Here is a 19549-nt window from a genome sequence, read left to right on the forward strand (position 1 = left end):
TTGATGTATATGTGCGAGAAGACTTTGTATATCCCATCTCCAGACATTATGTGGTTGTTGAGTCGGCATTGATGTATGTGTGTGGACTGTGAGTATGTACTAGCCGGACTGGAACCCACCACGAATGATTACGATTATTTCAAAGCTCAAAGTTCAATAATGTAGAATTAGGATAGTTTTAGACTATGTGGAGATGGCATTATAAATACTTCTCCTCTCCTCACTTCTCTCTTATTATGAGTGACGAATTTATTGTGCTTCCAATTGGATCGGTATGGTATAAAGCGTCCGAAGTAGATGCGAAGTCACTGCGAAGTATCTATTATCCCGTCCTCGTTACGCCGATCGCATTTAGTTTAAACATTGAAGTGAATCAAATTACCAAGTTTAGGGGAATATTTTCCATGCTTTTGAAATTTTCCGATTCCCACAATGACGTGTGGAGCAATACAAAAATCCCTATGAGCAACCTTCGAACTCATATTGCATCATGATTGTTGTGTATGTGTATTTGTCTTAAAACCCCTAAATAGGTCTCTACTAGCTATTAGCGCGGATTCTCCCCTTCACCGACAGTATAACAAGCCTCGAATATGATTGAGCCGGTCAAGTCTAGCCTGTTGCTTGAGTACGGGAAAAAGACCGGTGGGCAATTATAATCTATAGTGGGGTCTACCCAAGCCGTCATCTTTGTACCTGTGGTCGAAGCGCCCTTTTGGAACTCCGCAGGATCCAAGCCTCCACCTATCAACACATGGTGGCAGTGGCTACAAACACCGAAACAAATGGAGCTAAGGATGATAAACTTAGAATTCCGGCTAGCTTCATGTACTCTGCTGTAAGTGCTAATGCACAGCGGCACTAGGCAGAGAAAGAAATGCGAACTAGATCCTTACTGCGTATTCCGTTCCACGCGAGAGAAAAAAAGACCCTGAGAGTTTGTCTGGACATTATGGCCGATCACGGACCCTGGTCATGTCATCTACCTTGGAACTGATGATGGTGATGGAGGGGAAGTCAGGAAACTCTATACAAATCCCGGACTTTGTTTAGAAACCGACCAATCTTTGCTGTCTTCAATCTGCTGATTCCATTTCTTCTCCTCTTCTCAAGTGCTCTCTGTGTCTCTTTTTCCCCCTCCTTTCGTGGGGCAGTTGTTTTGAAGCGGGGGCCGAAATGCACTAAGGCGTCAAGCCAAGGTTAAGCCAAGACCACTTGATTAGGGTTCTGACCATTTCCCACGATGATTTGGAGGTCTGACCTGCAGGTCCAGCGCCTGCTCTAACGGAAATGGATCGTCTTTCCTTTCATGGCACGGCGAAAACCGGCATTCCATAATCCAATAGACGCTGAGGGGGACGATCAAACTGACCTTCTTCTATTTTCCCCCCTGCAGTGACCAATCTGCAGGGGCGTTGGGTCTCTACCCATGACGATCCAGACCGTGCCTGGTGAGAAGTGGAGCAAAGGTACATTTGTACTCGCTCAGAAGGTACAGAAGGTACAGTAGTGTACAGTAGAGATCCCCACTTGGTGTGGTTCATTTTTTTTTTGGTTGAAAGAGAGAGGGAGCGGTGTGGGCGTAAATAAAGTCGGGGAGGAAAGAACTTAAGAAACACGGGGGAAAGTGGGATGTAGCAGTTTGTGTTTCATTTGCTTTGGGCTCTTCTTTACACTACAATTATCTTCTGTGCATCTTCTCTGCATTCCCTTCTTCAAGTTCTTTGTATATACCCGTTTCATCTCTATTTTTGGGCGGCGTCTACTACCCTTCGCCACCTCTCGTATACATACATATACACCATGGGATCATCCCTCTGACTGGTATCAGAGCCCGCATCATTATCACCGGAACTTACTGATCGGCGTCACCCGTGGACATAGTCCTGAGGTTAAAAAGCAATGGCGTCCGTCACATGTGGTGGTGGCAACCTTCACATGGTCGCATCTGCTGAACTCGCAGTTGCGCATCTGGGTTTAGATCTAGTTGCCAAACTCCCCTCTGAACTGGCCATTACAGAGATTACAGAAATCACAGAGGGATGTTCGACTCCCAACTTGACAAAACCATCCTCGTTGGATATGGATACCCCAAGAGTAAAGCGGATCGATCCGCCCCGCTCAAAGTCCTTCAGGGCCCCAGATTCCCCAACAAATACTACAAATACTACACATCGGCCTCGAGAAGCGTCTCGCCCAACATCCTCAGCAAACTCCATTCATCACTCTCGTTCGGCCTCCCGAAGCACTGTTCGATCAACGGGCCGTCCTCCAAGTCGCCATAGCTCTTTACATTCATCGCGGCGACCGGTTACCACTGCTAGCATTGTATCCGTACCTGCACGCGCACTTCAACAAGAAAAGCAAGATTCACTACTAGCTTTACATCGAGAATCCTGTCGTCTGTTTCAAGACCCACTGCCAACAGACGAGTCCCGCCCAACATTATCTCTGCAGCGGACAACATCAACAGCCCATCGCTCGCGACGAGAAGGCCGTGCCTCCTCCGAGATAGGTAGCTCAGTACCACCATCGCCCATCGCATCCTCCTCATCTAGCCGCCGACTCGAATACGAACCCCGCGCCTCTATAAGCTCTATAACTACACCTCCATTTCTAAACACAAGAGAACGCTCCAATACCCTCCCCACCACATCCAGCCATGTCCATAGTCCCTCTGCGTCCTCCATCAACGTCCCGGCGACGGTAATGGAATGGACCTCTCCCTCTACCCGACGACAAGAATATGAAAAGATCGATCGCGCCAGTCGTGGAATGCGCGGTCTTTGGCGCCGTGTAGCTCCACGCTGGTGTCAGGCTAAAGACTCGCGCGTTCCTTTCTTTGAAGAAGGCAAAACCAGCCGTGAAGGCAGCGTGCGACGATTCCGTATGGACCTTCCCGATGAAGAAGAATATGATCTGGGTTTAAGTCCAAAGGATAAACCCCAAGTTCAACTGGTAGATATATCAGACAGGCCTCTTTCACAAGATGGTTGCCCTCGACGCCTCTGGACAGGTCGTCGATCTAAGACTACTCTCCACTGAGAAGCTCATACCTTTTAATCGCAGTTTATATTTCTACTGTCAATTGTTGTGGGTGGTCGGGTTCTCTTGCTCACAGCACACGCAAACATAAACACGACTCTACTATGATTATACATTGACGACCACTCTGCTTTTTGCATTGCATTGCATGGCTTAACGCAGCCTTGATTGAATTCCTATGCTTGAATCCCCTTCTTGTTGGCGATTATATGTCGAGTCTCTTGATGAGCACCACTACCGACTCAGTTACCCCTATACCCTTTAATCGGTTTGTGCACTCTTGCATACACACTCAAGCCGGAGATACCCGTTTATTAATTATGCTGTAAATACGCGGCTTTATTGGATTTTCCAGATGACAAAATTGAGAAACATATTATTCATTTATATTACCCTTGCTACGTAGCAAAAGACCCCGGGACTTAGCAGCTATAAGCGCATACTAGCCACGAGCTGACTCCAGAGCTGGCTCCACACTTACTTGGAACCACGTGAAATCGCGCAAGTGAAAGCACATACCCTAGCGATGATTTTTGTTCTTTTTCTAGGCTACTTATACTTCCTTCCGATGGCCAAATTATGCAGCATATGATTCCCACATGTGCACAGAGTTCCTCGGATATGGGTCAAGACACATGAATCCTAAGCTGCCCCTGCATCTAGGGAAGCGCCATGGAACAGCCGTTCCACCTGTGGATCCGGAGCAATATCTAATCTTGGTTCGTCAGATTAGCTACATTACTTAGTGCAGTAATTGGCTCAGGTGAAGAATTGAAGGAACCCATGTATGGACAGTTCCTCGGCAAATCCACACGATGTGCATGACCTATGTACGCGAGATTATCTTTTATATATAGAAAGTGACGTTCCGCACTTGCGATCGATAGAAAACCGGTTCCTGTTCCTGTTCCTATTCATGGACCCACGGACGTTCAGACCCGAACTTGAGATTCGGGGAACAATATACCTGTTCCTCACAATCTGAAAAATAAAGTATTCAGAAATAGCAGCTGAAAATTAGATCCTAAAATAAATAGACAAAACCCGTTACAACAGTCTGTTTCAGAGCTTCGAAATAGGATAGAGTTGCGGGAGAACCGATTCTTCAGTTCGGTCCATGTCGATCATCACCTCGGTTGGTTTCCGAGCTTGGAGCTTTGTACATTCCACTGTACATAATCGGAATGCCACGCAAGGGGAAGAAAAAAGAAAAAAAGAAAAGAGAAAGAGAAAAATCCAATTATTTAAAAAAATCGCTCCATTTGCAAGCATGAGAACAATAAACGGGTTTTTGGATCCTTAACGGCGGGTTACCGTTAATTGTTCTAGGTGCCCTACTGTTAATATTAATATAATATTAATGGCCTGATCCCAGCTGCTTCTTTCCCCCCGATCGATCTAATCAATTTCCACCCTTTCACCGACAGAGAAGACAAAAATGCTGTTCAGCGCGTCTGTCGCGTTACTAGCCCTCCAAACGGCATATGTTTCAGCAGAACCCATCGTGAAAAGAGGAGGCCCCATCGGCGATGCCACATTCGACTATGTAGTTGTCGGTGGTGGGACAGGAGGTAGTGTCATCGCCACGCGACTAGCTCAGAAGTCGTTCAAGGTTGCTCTTGTCGAAGCTGGAGGGTACTACGAGGTTGAATCTCTGGCTGCTGTTCCTGCGGCCGATGTTCTTCCGGTTGGATCGGATCCTAGTACTTCATCAGCTGAGGATTGGGGGTTCATAGTTAGTGGACAGCCCGGAGCAAATGAGCGATCGATACATTATGCGCGTGGGAAATGTTTAGGCGGATCGTAAGTGGACTGGAGACTGGAAAAGAATGAATCAAATTAACTGATTCGTTATTAGGTCTGCGTTGAATTTTATGATCTATCAACGGTATGTCATCTCGAGATGAGATTGTTGACTTGGATGAAGCTAATGTTTTGGTCACTATAGTCCTACAATTGAATCAATGGAACAATGGGCGACGGCAGTCAATGATAGTAGCTACAAATTCGATGATGTGCTACCATTTTACAAGAAGAGCGCGACATTTACCGAGCCGAACATGAATATACGCGCGAAGAACGCCACGCCGGCCTATAAAACCGAAGGATTCGACATGAAGAACGGAGGCCCGTTGCAGGTATCGTACCCCAACTACGCACAGCCTTTTTCATCCTGGATGAAGCTCGGTTTGAATGATGTTGGTATCAAAGAGGCACAGGATTTCAATCTGGGCACCTTAATGGGAGCTCAGTACTGCTCATCAACAATTGACCCGAGCAGCGAGCTCCGCAGTAGTTCCCAGGCTTCATATCTGAGCACCATTACGGCTCCATCCCTGACGACATTTAGCGATACTCTCGCGAAGAGAGTTGTTTTTAACAAAGACCGAAAGGCGACTGGCGTTGTGGTGAAGGGGGCACTGGGCAACGATGTAACGCTTTCCTCGTCGAAGGAAGTGATTATCTCTGCTGGAGCCTTCCAATCGCCACAGCTATTGATGGTATCTGGCGTCGGCCCATCTGATCTCTTGAAAGAGCACGATATCGAAGTCATCGCTGATCGACCCGGCGTTGGGCAAAATATGTGGGACCACCCATTCATTGCGCCTTCATATCGTGTGCAGGTTGAGACATTGACTGAGTTCGCTACAAACTTGATCTACGCCGCAGGTCAGGTGTTGAGTGGAGTTCTTTCGAAAAATGGACAATTGACGAATCCAATTGCGGATTTCTTGGCTTGGGAGAAGATCCCTCAGTCTCTGCGATCGGGATGGTCGAAGAGCACACAGGATAAACTAGCCAAATTTCCGGGCGACTGGCCTGAAGCTGAAGTAGTATCTGACTCTCATAAGGAAAATATCTGAAAAAGTGTACTAATGATTACTCTTTAGTACATTTCTGGCGCAGGTCACATTGGCAACGTCTCGAATCTCCTCACGGACCAGCCGAAGGACGGGTACCAGTACGCTGCTATGCTAGGCGTTTTAATCGCACCTTCATCAAGAGGAAACGTTACACTCAAGTCGGCAGATACCTCGGATTTACCAATAATCAATACAAACTGGCTCGACGACCCCGCTGATCAAGATATCGCGATTGCAATGGTTAAGAGAATGCGCGAGGCATTCCAAAGCAAGGCCATGGCTCCTGTGGTTATCGGTGACGAGTATTACCCCGGTACTCAGGTGAAGTCCGATGCTGAAATCTTGGAATATATCAGGAATAATGTTATGACATTGTGGCATGCGGCTTGTACCTGTAAAATGGGTACATCTGACGACGATATGGCGGTTGTGGATTCACAAGCCAGAGTGTTTGGAGTGGATGGTCTTCGTGTCGTTGATGCTAGTGCATTCCCTTTCTTGCCACCTGGTCACCCCCAATCTACTGTTTGTGAGTATTTGATTCCCTCGACGTTGTGATCAATCCTAACAGATGAACAGATATGCTTGCTGAAAAGATTGCGGACGACATTATTCAGGGATGATGTACTTTTTCATGTAGATATTCTGCTCTATACTTCAGCTTGACAGAACTTAATAGCATGTTTCCATCAACTATGCCATTCACAGTTGAAGTTGCTAGATTTGGTTTTCAAATTTCTCGTATAAATCTTTTTAGAAAATAAACCATGGTTTCGGCTACTTCCGGTGCCAAACCCTGCCAAGATGACATCTCCCACTGGCACGCCCTTCAATGACATACCCACCAAGCGTGTTTAATACGACGCCAGAAAACCCAGTCAGGTAATTCAATTCAAACTTCACAGATACATAATTGAATAACTTCGAAATGCGGCGGACTACAAGGCCCGAAGGCCATGAGCTTGACAATCTCGACGTTGGTCCAGAGAACCCGGATACAACCGTCAGTCTTGCATTTCCAGAAGGTGGCCGTGAAGCATGGACCTCTCTCTTAGGCTCAAGCTTGATAATGTTTCCCTCATTTGGATTTCAAACAGCCAGTATGGATACCTCTAATTGATCAGTGGATCTCATCTAACAGTTTTACAGTCGGAACTATACAAGACTATATCAGCACCCATCAACTATCCAACTACAGCGTCGGCGATGTCGGCTGGATTACAGCTGTCCTCTGCTTCCTAACGCTATTCCTAGGTGTACAAGTTGGACCATTATTTGATCGCTATGGTCCGCGCATGCTATTAATCTGTGGATCACTCGCTAGCGTGGCTTCCTATCTACTCCTCGCGCAGTGTACACAGTACTGGCACTTCATGCTTTGTCTTGGAGTCTTAAGCGGAATATCCTCCGCTATCTTGACAACTGTTGCCATCTCCGTATTAAGTCACTGGTTCTATAGACGGCGAGCTCTCGCATCAGGCCTCTGCATGTCAGGCTCGTCTGCCGGCGGCGCAATCATCCCTCTACTCCTACGTACACTGTTCGGAAAATACGGATGGACATGGTCTATTCGAATCATCGCCTTCATAGCACTAGGGTGCTATGCTGGTGGGATAATTCTTGTGAAAGGCCGACTTCCAACCGGTAGACAGAGCAGAGCAACGATCGATTTCCGCGCATTCAAAGCGCCCCGACTTGTCTTTTTGGCGGTGGCGTTGTTCGCATTTGAATTCATTATCTTCGGCTGTGCGGCACTATTACCAACATATGTCCGATATGCTGGTTTAAATGTCGATGTGCAATTCTATTCACTTACAGTGCTCAATAGCATGAGTCTTCTGGGTAGAATTTTACCCGGGTTCATGGCTGATCAGATTGGTCGGTTTAATATTCTCTTGTTGATGGCGGCTTTAACTTTAATTATGATGGCTGCCGTATGGATTCCGTTTGGGTCCCAGGACGAAGCTACGCTTTATGCCGTCGTTGCGATTTTCGGATTCGGATCAGGAGGTTGGATTTCGCTGGCGCCGGTGTGTGCGGGTCAACTGTGTAAGACGGAGGAGTATGGTCGATTTTATGGTACACTTTATTCCGTCGCTGCATTTGGAGTTTTGTTGACTGTGCCGATTGGTGGTGAGCTTTTGCAATCCACGACGCCCCAGATATTGGTTGGATTCTATTCCGCTGTTCTGATGGTTGGGTTGACTGGTGTTGTCTTGTCACGGTGGGCTCTGTTAGATTGGAACTGGAAGTGGAAGGTCAAGGTGTAATAGTCTAACCCTGGAAAATCGTAGAGTCTGGGCTGGACTGGGTTGGGCTGGGCTTTATAATGTGAAAAATTGCATGAACGATAAAAAAGTGTATAGAGATTGAGCGAACATATTTTGTGCAAGTGCTTCAAATGATTCCTAATTCAACATGAAAATCATAATTCCTGGTGACGCCAGACCGATCAGAAATAATGCAAAAAGCGCCGGGTATATACAAACCAAGTTCCCAATATGCTTTTCAAGACGAGTTCTCCTTGTCTGTACAATTCCGCCTGCTTAGAGAAGATCAAAGTCATCGAGCTTCTCTCTGTACCGCATAATGTTCCGCTTGATCTTGCTAGAGTCAACCCAGGTAACAAAGTCCTCCATGTTGCGTGTAACCATAAAAGCAGGGTCATTCACAACCTCAGTTCCAACGCGGACCTGGCCTTGCTCGATGAAAGTCGTAGCCTGTAACAAAGCCAGTTAGCCAGAGAACCCCCAATACAAAAGAACAAAACCAGCAGCAACGATGTGAGAACTTACAGCCTTAATAGTCTCAACCATGCCCGATCGGACCATCAGAACAGCCAAGCGTCGCCGACAGAATGCCGAAACAGTAACCTCGCGCTCGACACGGGATAACGCAGCACCTTGCTCTCGAGATTGCTTCAGAATACCCATACGCCACAACTTGTCGAGCAGCTCGGATTCCAGCTTCCTGCGCACGGGGTCGGACTCCGGATCTAACTGGGAGAGCTTGTGGGCGAGCGAGCGCATGGATCCGCAGAGGGTGTTATATTTCTTGTAGTCCATTGGATCTTGGAGGAGGTAACGCTGCATAATCTGGTGCTCGCGGTGATTGCCATCGGACTTGTAGGTATGGAAGTCGACCTTCCGGAGAAGCCTGTGAATTAACTTGATTAGATTCGGTGATGCCGACTGGAGTGATGGGCATTGGAGATTGGAGATTTGCGTGGCGGCATTCGCCTTTTGGAGGGACTAACTTTTTCTCATGATGCTTTAGTTGACGAACCATATTGACGTGTCAGAGATCGATCACTGGTGACTGGAATGGCTTTGTACGAAATCAGGATTGAACCGCAGTGACTAGCTTGAGAAAATCCGCGATAACATTTTTTTGTTATCGAGGCGGTGAAGTTCTGCCCGCCTCCTATCTTGGCTCATTAGTCACGTGGTAGACCCACCTTTTAGTATGTATAGCATAACTACATTTCAAGAGAGGAGATATTGGTCGCAAATCAAACCAAGAATCATATTATTTTTTTTAAAAAAAGATCAAACTAAATTACAAATATGTTCAACCCACAAAATCGCAAAATTTGTACAATCCGAATAGAGGAGCGCATATATACCATAATATAACTAGTAGCGGAAAAGCATTGAATGATAGCAATGAAAACGGGAATATCACGTTCAAAAGGGATGCTCAGACGAAAGAAGAAGCAAGATTTCCAAAAAAAAATCATACAATTCTTACCTTGGAGTAGGTTGTCAATCGTGTAGTTTGGGCAATCTTCTCGCTTAGTGCGCGTATGTTCTGTGCACCCATAATATCCAACAAAGAGACCTCAGCCATCAATTGCTTGACAATCCAGGCGAGGAACTCCATTGCCACCAATGAGTCAATGCCACCAAAACTGTATCTTTGGGCATCTATCTCAGATGGTGGAATCGCAAGAAGCGAAGATAGTCTCTCGACAATCCCGGCCGAGACCACATCCACAGTTTCGCTAAGATTGCCTGTCGCAGCGATTTTAGAAGCAGTACTAACGCTCTTCTCGCTGTTTGTTTCGGTAGCCTTGCTCATGAGAACGTTACGTACATGTGTAAATAGCGCAAAGTCCAGGTATGCTGGCTTGGGAATATTGTGTTGCCGACATATTTCTGCCGTCGGAAGGCCAAGAATCAGTTGCGAAGGAGCGAGAATATCACTTCCACTCTGTTTCTTGAAACGACTATCAATCATGAATTCAATCGCTTTGTGAATCTCTTCTTCATTGAGAAGTTGAAATAGCGCATCTTTCTGGCCTCGCACCGAGCTTAGGTTTTCTGAAACCCAACCGACACTGGATACACTACCAAGGTCAATGCTGCATGCATTCATCCCCAGTGCCGTACGATAGGCTGCTAGTGCATCTTGGAACGTGTTGCCGGCCGCATAATTTGACTGACCACGATTTCCAAAGATCCCAGCGACGGAGGAAAGCATTGCAAAAAAGTCTAGGTCACTAGGTAAGACTTCGTGTAGGTTCCAAGAACCCTGGACCTTAGGCCCGATAGCTACCTGCCAGTCTTCAAAAGAGATTCCTGCAAAAGATCCATCCTATTTTAAGATTAGTAAGGGAACCTCAAGGCTGTCTGGAATAACTTACTCGAAGTACCATTGAGGCCTGGATGCAACCCTTGATGGGCGGCAATAACGTAGAGCATTCTTCAACAACAGCTCTCAGACGAGAAACATCGGCGATGTCGCAAGCAAAAACACTTGCACGACATCCCATCTCCTCAAGACTCGTCATCATTGTTCTCACAGTATCTGTGATACGTCCTGATCTCGATAGGAAGATCAGACTTTTGGCACCCTGCGAAGCCATCCAAAGTGCCACGCTACGCCCTATTCCTCCTAATCCACCAGCAAGGACATAGGATGCCTGATCATTAAACCTGAATGGCTGCATAACATCAGGAATCATAGAGATCTTATCTGATGAGCTTGGGACGAAAACGGCTTTTCCTCTACCCCCATTGCGCTGCACAGACTCAAGTCCATCCTTTATCTGCGAGAAAGTCATAACATCAAAAGGGCGGACTGGGGTGATCTTCCCGTCCACATATAACTTGAGTGTATCGTCAATCAGTCGAGCGACCAGCGTTGGCCGTTTTTCAATTATCATATTTATATCAATAGTGGTCACCGTTGCACATTTCAGTAGGTGAGCCAAGTCAATCATGGTATTGACACGGGTAGCCTTGCTCGAAACATGAATGAAATGACCGAACGGAGCGAGACATGCCATAGTCTCTTGCAAAGCCTCACCAGTCAGGGTGTTGAAAACAACATCGACCCCGACGTGTTTTGTAGATCGCACGATGCTCTTAACAAAATTGGCATCTTTGCTAGAGAAAATGTTGGCTGTTGGTATGTCGTACTCGGACTGAAGGAATTTTTCATCGTCACTGGTGGGCACAGTGAGGTAAATGGTAGCCCCGATCATACGCGCATACTGGATAGCTCCTTGTCCGAGTGCTGTCGCACCATTATGAATCAGGATCGTGTCCGTTTCACGTAGATGAGCTACCTCGGCGAGCCCATAAAGTACTGTTGCGTAAACGGAGGTAAGTCCAGCAGCACTTTCAAGAGGTATATCATTTGGAATCTTGACAACCCGCACTTCGTCAGCGCGGATCAACGTTCTAAAGCAGTGAGAGTCGGCTCCTGCTCCTGTAACAACAACTTTATCTCCTGGAATGATGCCATTAACTGCTGAGCCAACTCTTTGCACCACACCAGAAGCCTCAGTTGAAGGAGTCGTAAAATTGAAATCTGCCCTAATTGCAATCGCACGAGTGTTCACTTCGACATCATTTTCACTCAGATCCTTGTCATGTTGGCAATCTTTAACCCAGCATAGCTCGCGTGAGTCTGGAGAAGTAGCCATCATTTCAATGGGGTGATCCACATACCCCAGCTCCACGAGATCAGGAGATGATGAGGTAGATGATTTGGAATTTAGAAAATTGTCGGCACTCTCCCACTCATGAAGACGACTAGTATATACTATCCCACCGCGCAAGAGGTACTCGGCGTTTCTTTCGGCGTGAGAATCACCCAAAAATTGATGCAGGCTAATTTGATTAATGCAATGGGCAAAACTATCATCAAGATTGCCCTTCTGGTCTGCAACAGTCAAGGCCACTATGTTGGATTCATCGGAATTTCGTTCATACCGAGCTGTTCGAACGACTCCCAAGCTCATACTAGACAATGGCTGCTTATGAGGATCAGGCATCACCCAGAGAATGTTCTGACACTCTGTAAGTAGCTCCCTGATTACATTGAAGTCGCATGCATTAGTGCCAAAGAAGAATGGCGCTTCAAGGTCAATCAAACTAATGCAAAGGCTGTTCGTACTTAGCACACGATCCAAATTGGATAGATTTATGACTGCCACACTGGGAAAATTGTGTTTCATAGTATCTCTTAAGTGATTCACGGTGGCTTCCAGTCCCTTGGATCCACAGGTAAGAATGAAAGCACTGGGGGCAACACAATTTTCATTTGAGATAGCCGTAGAAACCAAGATGCTCTGCCAGGTCAGATCTTTGTCAGTCGAGCTCGGGTATTCGATTTGAACTCCAGAAAATCCGGATTCAGTGAGCAAAGTGTGCCACGCAGACGCTGGAATGTATGGACACCACTCTCGAATAGGCTCATCGCCAAACCACCAACCAGGCAGTTGACCGAAGACAAGAGGATACCATAAGAAATCTTGTCTAATACCCTCTTGCATAATGAGTTGTCCGCCGGGTCGAAGTAACGATCGCAGATGTTTTAGAGACTCATGAAGATTCTTGGTTGCGTGAATGACATTTCCTGCAAAAATCAAATCGTAGCTCCCGCATTCAAAGCCCTGAACCTTGGGACCTTTCTCAATATTGAGTGTTTGAAATGACATAATGTCCCTCCAAGCATGGAACCTTTTCTTCGCCTTTTCGAAAAAACCAGCGGAGATATCGGTAAACGTATAGCTTGAGATGTTCCCTCCGGCTGGATTTCCTCCTGGTGCCAAGATTTTGAAGACTTCCGATGTGAAGCTACCAGTGCCACCGCCGATCTCAAGTATCCTCAGTCCTGAGTGTTGATGGCGTAGAAGGGAAAGGTAGCTTTTTAGGTGTCCCGGGAGGTCAAACAAATGAAGGCCTTCTTTATAAACTCCTTCCATAACTTTGTCCTGGCCAAACATCAAGGCAAGAGGATCGACCTCTCTCCGCAATATGGCGGCGATGTTGCGCCCAATTCGAGCTGTGATGGCCCCTTCAGCGCTATGTGCTTCAATTTCACTGAAGATGGCCTGTTTCGCAACATCGTCATGGCGAACTGCTTTAAACTCTGCGTAAGGCAAGTGTATGATCTTATCCTCCTCTAACATCCCTTGATAGTGGACCATCCATTGATAAAATTTCCTCATGTGAGGTTCAAGCTTATTTATGTCAAGTCCACTAAGCTCACTCAGGCCATCACAAACATAAAGCATTGATGCAATTTGGAGTTGCTTTATCCAGTAGCGATGCTCCTCATCATCGGCCACTGGACAGGAACTCCATTTGCATGCTTTGACGGAATTGATGAAACGAACATCAGGTTTCCATTCGATGCTAGTGCAAACTTTTCGCTCGTCATTCTTGAGCGAACTTGACTCAAGAGGTGTTAGCTCAATACCGTCCATTTGGATCTGAGGATTTCCTTCCATGTCCATAATACGAATCTGGCCTTCCAGCTTCCCAGATCCAGAACTAGACACAGATGAATTTCCTTCAAACTTGCAAGATGGGGCAGAGCTTAGAGAAGATGAGATCCACATCTCCCTCACGTATGTGGGAAGTCGAATATGATCGAGACTCGGCTGGCCGATGAAATCAATGGCGCCAGCTATCATCATGTGTATCATACTGTCCATTGTAGCCGGGTGGATCAAATGAGGGTGTAAATACTGCACTGGCATGGCCTGGGCAATATCGGGAACTGTCACCACACCAGTCATAATTCCAAGCTTCGAACCACTTATCTGCACATCTCCAAGGTTCCTGAAAAGTGGACCGAATTTGAGCTCAATGTTCTCAAGGCTGTCGTACGTTTTGGCAAACTCAATAGCCTGAGTACACAGACGGCACGCTTTTTCAAGATCCAGCTTCCAGTCCCGGATCTCCTCATCTCTTTGACGCGCATTTGCGCGACGATCATTCTCCGTCAAATGTTCGACCGCAATGTAGCCCGTGCAGTGTTCAATCCAAGCGTCACTAGACTCGTTGAAAGAGCTAATCTGAAAACGACGCCAAGTTCGGAGATCAGATGGACCATCTGTAGTGGTCATAGAAAGGCTCACTTCAATGCCATACTTGTCATCGGGAATTATCAAGGCACGATTTATTGAAACTCGCCGAAGCCGAAATCCTTCGATTTTCTTGTCGTGATACAACTGCCGAGAAGCTTCGATAGCCATGATAAGATACCCCACTCCAGGATAAACAAAGTTACCCGTTACCTAAGATAAGTTAGAAGAAATCCATATCGCCAGCCCTCATTCTGAACATACCACATGATCCCTTAACCAGGGATTCTCATTCAATCGAATGAAATGTCGCCATCTAGGGGAATCGGGATTCCAGTCAGAAACGGGTGCACCAAAGAGATCGTGTCTTGGGAACTTTCTGGATCGCAAATTCCGGCTGAGCCGACTTTCATATAGGATCCTTTCAGTGTGTTTGAATTTGTATGGCGGGAGGTTGATGAGGAGTCTCGCCTGTCTTAGAGAGCGTTCCCGAGATGCATGATTCACCTTATGCAAGTCAACCTGACAACCATTGGCGGCCAGATGTCCCACCGTGGTGAGCAACGCGTTCAAACTAGGATCACTGCGTTTCAACACCGATAAGTACTTATGACTCGCCTGAGCATTGTCGGTTGTCAATGTCTCTTTGATCGCACTTTGAAGTGTTGAGTGAGGACCTATCTCCACAACAAAAGATTGCACATCGGAAAGCCCTTCAGCAGACAAATCTTCTATTGATCGAGAGCTCATCGCCTTTAATCCGCTTGTAAATCGGACTGGAGATACCATGTTATCAACCCAGTATTGAGCAGTGAGACTATCCGTGGTAGCTTCTGATCCTGTAACAGTTGAAAACATGTAAACGGAGTGTGGTACGGCCAATCTCCTGCCCGATGAGAGGTTTCCCATCAAACGACGGTAGTCATCAGCAATTGGTTCCATATGACAAGAGTGGTAGGCATTTTGAACATTCAGTTTTCGTGCAAAAATGTTCTCAGCCCCCAAGCGCTCCTTCAGGCAGTCAACAAGCTCCTCATCTCCAGAAACAGTACTATTCTTTGGACTGTTGTAACAGGCAATAATAAGCTCACCAGGATGGTCTTTGCGGACGCCTTCCAGATATGGCTCTAACTTGTCTGAACTCAATCCAACCGCCATCATTGCACCTTTCGCGGCATGGTATTTTGATGAGACATAGCCGCGGTAGTATGCAGCTTTCCAAGCTCCCTCTCGAGAAATCTTGCCAGCGGAGTATGCAGCAGCTATCTCACCAGATGAGTGACCTGTCACGTACGAAGGGAATATATCCCAGCTGGCTAGAAGATCCACAAGTGCAACTTGCAATGCAGTACAAACTGGATGCGCAATCTCCGGAAGACTAATACGAGAAGACTTCTCGTCTGTAAGGAGTTCGTCTAAGGGGGAAAGTCGAGTTAGTTGAAAGAAATTGACATGGTGGGCTTTCGATGGAGAACTTACCAATAAGGGACCAGGGACTACCCAGTCGACGAACATATTCCGATGCCTCTTCGAACGATTCTCGAAACACCGGGTACACCAGAAGAGCGCTTCCCATGGCTCGATACTGCGCCCCTTGGCCAGTAAAAACAAATTGAATTTTGGGCGCATATGGTGCCCGAATCGGCTTAGAGAAGTTGTCCTCGGATAAATTCCATGCAAGCTCTTTAACAGTGGACGCTGTTATGAAGCTTTTCCATGGAAATACTGAGCGCTTCTTCGAGAGGGTAAAAGAAAGATCTTCTAGAAGAAACCTGGTATCTTTCGGCCTAGTCAACATGGAAGTGAGGTACTCATAGTAGTCCCCAACCATTCTCTTTATGCCATCCTCATCAAACGCTGACAGTAAATATATCCTAGGAACATCCACATGACTTGGTCGTGACCCTATTGGCTCCAATTCTGGGGATATAGAGGAGCCATCTGTTCCAGGGGTTTCAGGTCTGTCAAAAACAACGCCACGTCGCGGATGATCAGCCTCGTCGAGAGAGTCAGATCCACTGTCAATCTCGTCATTTTTGAGCTGACCCAGAAACAGGGCTCGATCTTTGGTATAAATGGTTTTCGGAACCAATGTTTTTGTTTTGTGAAAGGCTGACATGCGGCGACTGTGCAGATAGTGGTAGGCATCATCCAAAACACAATGGGCGTTGGAGCCCCCAATGCCGAATGAATTGACAGAAATTCTGCGCAGACCTTCCGATGGCCATGGTAAGACCTCTTGTGGAAATGAAATATTCCATTCTGCAGCCGGGACCTTGGAATTGACTTGTTGCATATCGAAGTTGGGTGGAATAACTCCCGACTCGAGAATCAAAATAGATTTGATAAGGCTAGCCACCCCGGAACCTCCTTCCAGGTGACCGATTGTGGACTTGATGGTTCCAATGTAGAGGGGCGTATCTCTACGACACCTGAATGCCTTTGCGAGAGCCCCTGCTTCAATCGGATCACCAGTGCTAGTCCCAGTGCCATGGGCCTCAACAAATCGAGTTTGTTCCATGGTCAATCCGGCTCTCCAGTATACTTCTCGAATCAATCTCTCTTGGGCTTCACTGCTTGGTACAGTGATTCCAGATGTCCGGCCATCTTGATTGACCCCAGTTTCACGGATCACTGCACGGATTGTATCACCGTCTCGGATTGCAGTACTTAGAGACTTCAAAACCACGGTACCCACGCCTTCCCCACGAGCATAGCCCTCTGCTCGGGAGTCAAAACTGAAGCACCGGCCTTGAGTTCCGAGTAAGCCGTGGTGGCTCATCCCAATTGTCTCCACTGGATTCTCCAGGATGCTCACCCCGCTAACCACAGCCTTGGAACGAAGTAGATATTAGCCTCCTATCCCCAGTCGCGTCATACATGAGAACTTACCATGGTAGTCTCTCGCGCCCGCAGACTTTGAACCGCTAAATGTAGGGCTACTAGACTGCTAGAGCAAGCGGTGTCGATCGTCATACTGGGTCCTTTGAAATCAAAGAACCAACTGACCCTATTTGACAAGATTGCATTGACCACGCCGGTTGGCTTGTACTTCAATGCAGTCTCTGGGTCTGAATTCAAAATTCCCAAGTAATCATGATTGAACCCGCTGACAAAAACAGAGGTGTTGGAGCCAACGGCGGTCTTCATTGGAATACCCGCATTTTCGAGGGCATGGTAGACGTTTTCCAGCACCAATCTCTGTTGGGGGTCTAGAGTCAAAAGTTCGGTCTTGGTAATGTTGAAGAAAGATCCATCGAAATGGGCAGGATCCTCTGAGAGAAAATGGCCCCCTTGGACATGGAACTGCGCCAAAGAAAAATCATTATTAGTCTATATTGCAGTTTGAAACGCATCTCAGGGGGCGGTACTCACCGTCCCACCATGCTCTGGGTCAGGATGGTAAAATGCGGCAGCGTTGAATCTTTCTTCGGGTATCTCAGACCACGTTGTGCGAGCTTGGACTAGAGTATCCCACAGGGCTTCTGTGGTCGTGGCGCTCTGGGGACATCTGGTAGCCAGCCCAACCACTGCAATAGGTTCCACGACATCTGGTGGAATAGACTCATTGCCAGTGCTGATCCTCAGTGGAGTCATGTTGGGATGTATTGAGAAAAGAAAAGTTCAATGGGGTTGAGGAAAAATGTCTTTGGTTTGATCTGTGAATATGATCTTGTAGGAAAGATGAAGGATGGGAGGATGGAAGAAGAGAAGTGGAAAAAGAGGGATATGAAGATATAAATAGAGATTTGAGCGGCTTTGAATTTCATGGGTAAATTTAATGGTAAGGAAAGATAAGTCCCAAGGGTAGAGATTCAAGCAAGTGAGTGATCGAGATGGAGTGGAACGTGGGAATGGATGAGAGCTGTAGTCCCTTGGGAGCCAATGATTTTACTGTATTCATCGAGCACGTTCCTCTGCCTTCCTAATTTGGACACTTGCAAGTAACTAATTCTCACTGATGTAAATATCTTCAAGTAATTGAGGCAAGATAAGTGTTATTGGGTGAATCTATTGTAGTGAACGGCATGATTAAAGTGGGGCATGATACTTGCGGGTGAAGTGACAGCTAGGGATTAGCTCTTCGAGAGTATTAGGTACATTGTACACATCAATAACGGTGTACATTTAGCGTCAGGGTATATTTTTCATTACTTCATGCTTCGTCATCTGGTTGGGAACTTTTGATGTGGCATCTAGAAATTCGTTCAAGTGAAGTGTTAGTTGCTGTTGTTAGTATAGAATATACTTTTGAACCTTGCAAACAAGCCATAGTATTGACTAGGGTCAAGATTAATTATGGAAACAAAGAAATGGACACCGCCACCTACGATCACGGATGTATACAATCCATCATGGGGAGGAAGTTCAGCTATCCCATTGTGAGATATTAGAAGCCGGAATATACCATAATATCCCTGGATGATGCACAACACTATACCAAGATAGGAGGTACTATGGGATAGTACTCCAAGCAAGTTGTTTCACCTTTCGATCTATTATGTCAATCTTCCAATAACTTGGATTACTTGCTTCACAATTCTCGTCTGAATTTCTTGTGTGAAAAAGGGGGGTAGGAATAAGGATACACTAAGGGAATATAAACGAAATAGACACATCCAGTTTTGCTATGAGCTTGAATCTCATTCACTCTAGCTTGATAATTAGTGGGCTATGATCACGACTAAGCAAAGCTAGACCATCAGGAGAGTTTATGCTCTGACAGGTTTCTTTGTTTCCATTGCATAGACTAGCGCGTGTGGAGCCAATGGAGATCCTCCTATCTCGTAGCAATGTACATTTTCCCGTGAATTTAAAGCTTTTCGACATGCTTCCGGGCGCGCTCCACACCCAACGTGGGAACTCAGGATTGGTGCATAACTCTGCCGCGGTGCGAAGTGTTGATCGATATATCAAAGAAACGAACAGGTAAGATAGCGCCATGTGGGTCTGTTTTGATTAGTGCTCTGTGGGTACGTTTGATCATGTTTGCTACTAAAGCCCCCTAATCCAATCACTTGATACATAGAAGCAGACTTCAGTAGCCGCCATGGGTCTCCTACTCGATTTGGTTCTCATATTTGAAACTTAATTGTACACCATGACCTCATGTAGGTAATACCGGGATAATTTAAGTCTGTACGTCCCGTATAAGTTGAGCCACTATTAGATCTGAAAATTGAGAACAGCCCAAGTCACTTGTCCCATTGTAGCGTGATGTTCGATCGGGGATCGAAAGGGGATCGAGAATCAAAGTAGCGGTCTGGTCCAGAGAAGTACAATATTGTGCCAAGGAGCAACGATACATCTTTATTTC

The 19549-nt window shown here is 46.4% G+C and overlaps 4 protein-coding genes across 4 annotated transcripts; 3 read left to right on the forward strand and 1 right to left on the reverse strand.

The window, feature by feature from the left end:
* Positions 1–1902: 1902 nt before the first annotated feature.
* Positions 1903–3045, forward strand: N7478_002693 (uncharacterized protein; the record flags this gene model as incomplete). Its single annotated transcript, XM_056918907.1, has 1 exon — positions 1903–3045. One exon carries the CDS (start codon positions 1903–1905, stop codon positions 3043–3045), a length of 1143 nt encoding a protein of 380 aa, XP_056782065.1.
* A 1438-nt stretch (positions 3046–4483) lies between these two features.
* On the forward strand, positions 4484–6532 carry N7478_002694 (GMC family oxidoreductase; the record flags this gene model as incomplete). The annotated part of the gene is made up of 5 exons (XM_056918908.1): positions 4484–4848; positions 4904–4933; positions 4994–5879; positions 5937–6438; positions 6489–6532. The coding sequence occupies 5 exons, from the start codon at positions 4484–4486 to the stop codon at positions 6530–6532; spliced, it is 1827 nt and encodes a 608-aa protein (XP_056782066.1).
* A 305-nt stretch (positions 6533–6837) lies between these two features.
* On the forward strand, positions 6838–8179 carry N7478_002695 (putative MFS monocarboxylate transporter; the record flags this gene model as incomplete). Its single annotated transcript, XM_056918909.1, has 2 exons — positions 6838–7009; positions 7059–8179. The coding sequence occupies 2 exons, from the start codon at positions 6838–6840 to the stop codon at positions 8177–8179; spliced, it is 1293 nt and encodes a 430-aa protein (XP_056782067.1).
* Positions 8180–8455: 276 nt separating this feature from the next.
* Positions 8456–17829, reverse strand: N7478_002696 (uncharacterized protein; the record flags this gene model as incomplete). The annotated part of the gene is made up of 8 exons (XM_056918910.1): positions 8456–8629; positions 8705–9052; positions 9660–10505; positions 10555–14445; positions 14497–15647; positions 15712–17065; positions 17125–17538; positions 17608–17829. The coding sequence occupies 8 exons, from the start codon at positions 17827–17829 to the stop codon at positions 8456–8458; spliced, it is 8400 nt and encodes a 2799-aa protein (XP_056782068.1).
* Positions 17830–19549: the final 1720 nt, after the last annotated feature.

Source organism: Penicillium angulare (genome assembly GCF_028827245.1).
Source record: "Penicillium angulare strain IBT 27051 chromosome Unknown utg000003l_segment0_segment0, whole genome shotgun sequence".
In the NCBI taxonomy this organism is placed as follows: domain Eukaryota; kingdom Fungi; phylum Ascomycota; class Eurotiomycetes; order Eurotiales; family Aspergillaceae; genus Penicillium; species Penicillium angulare.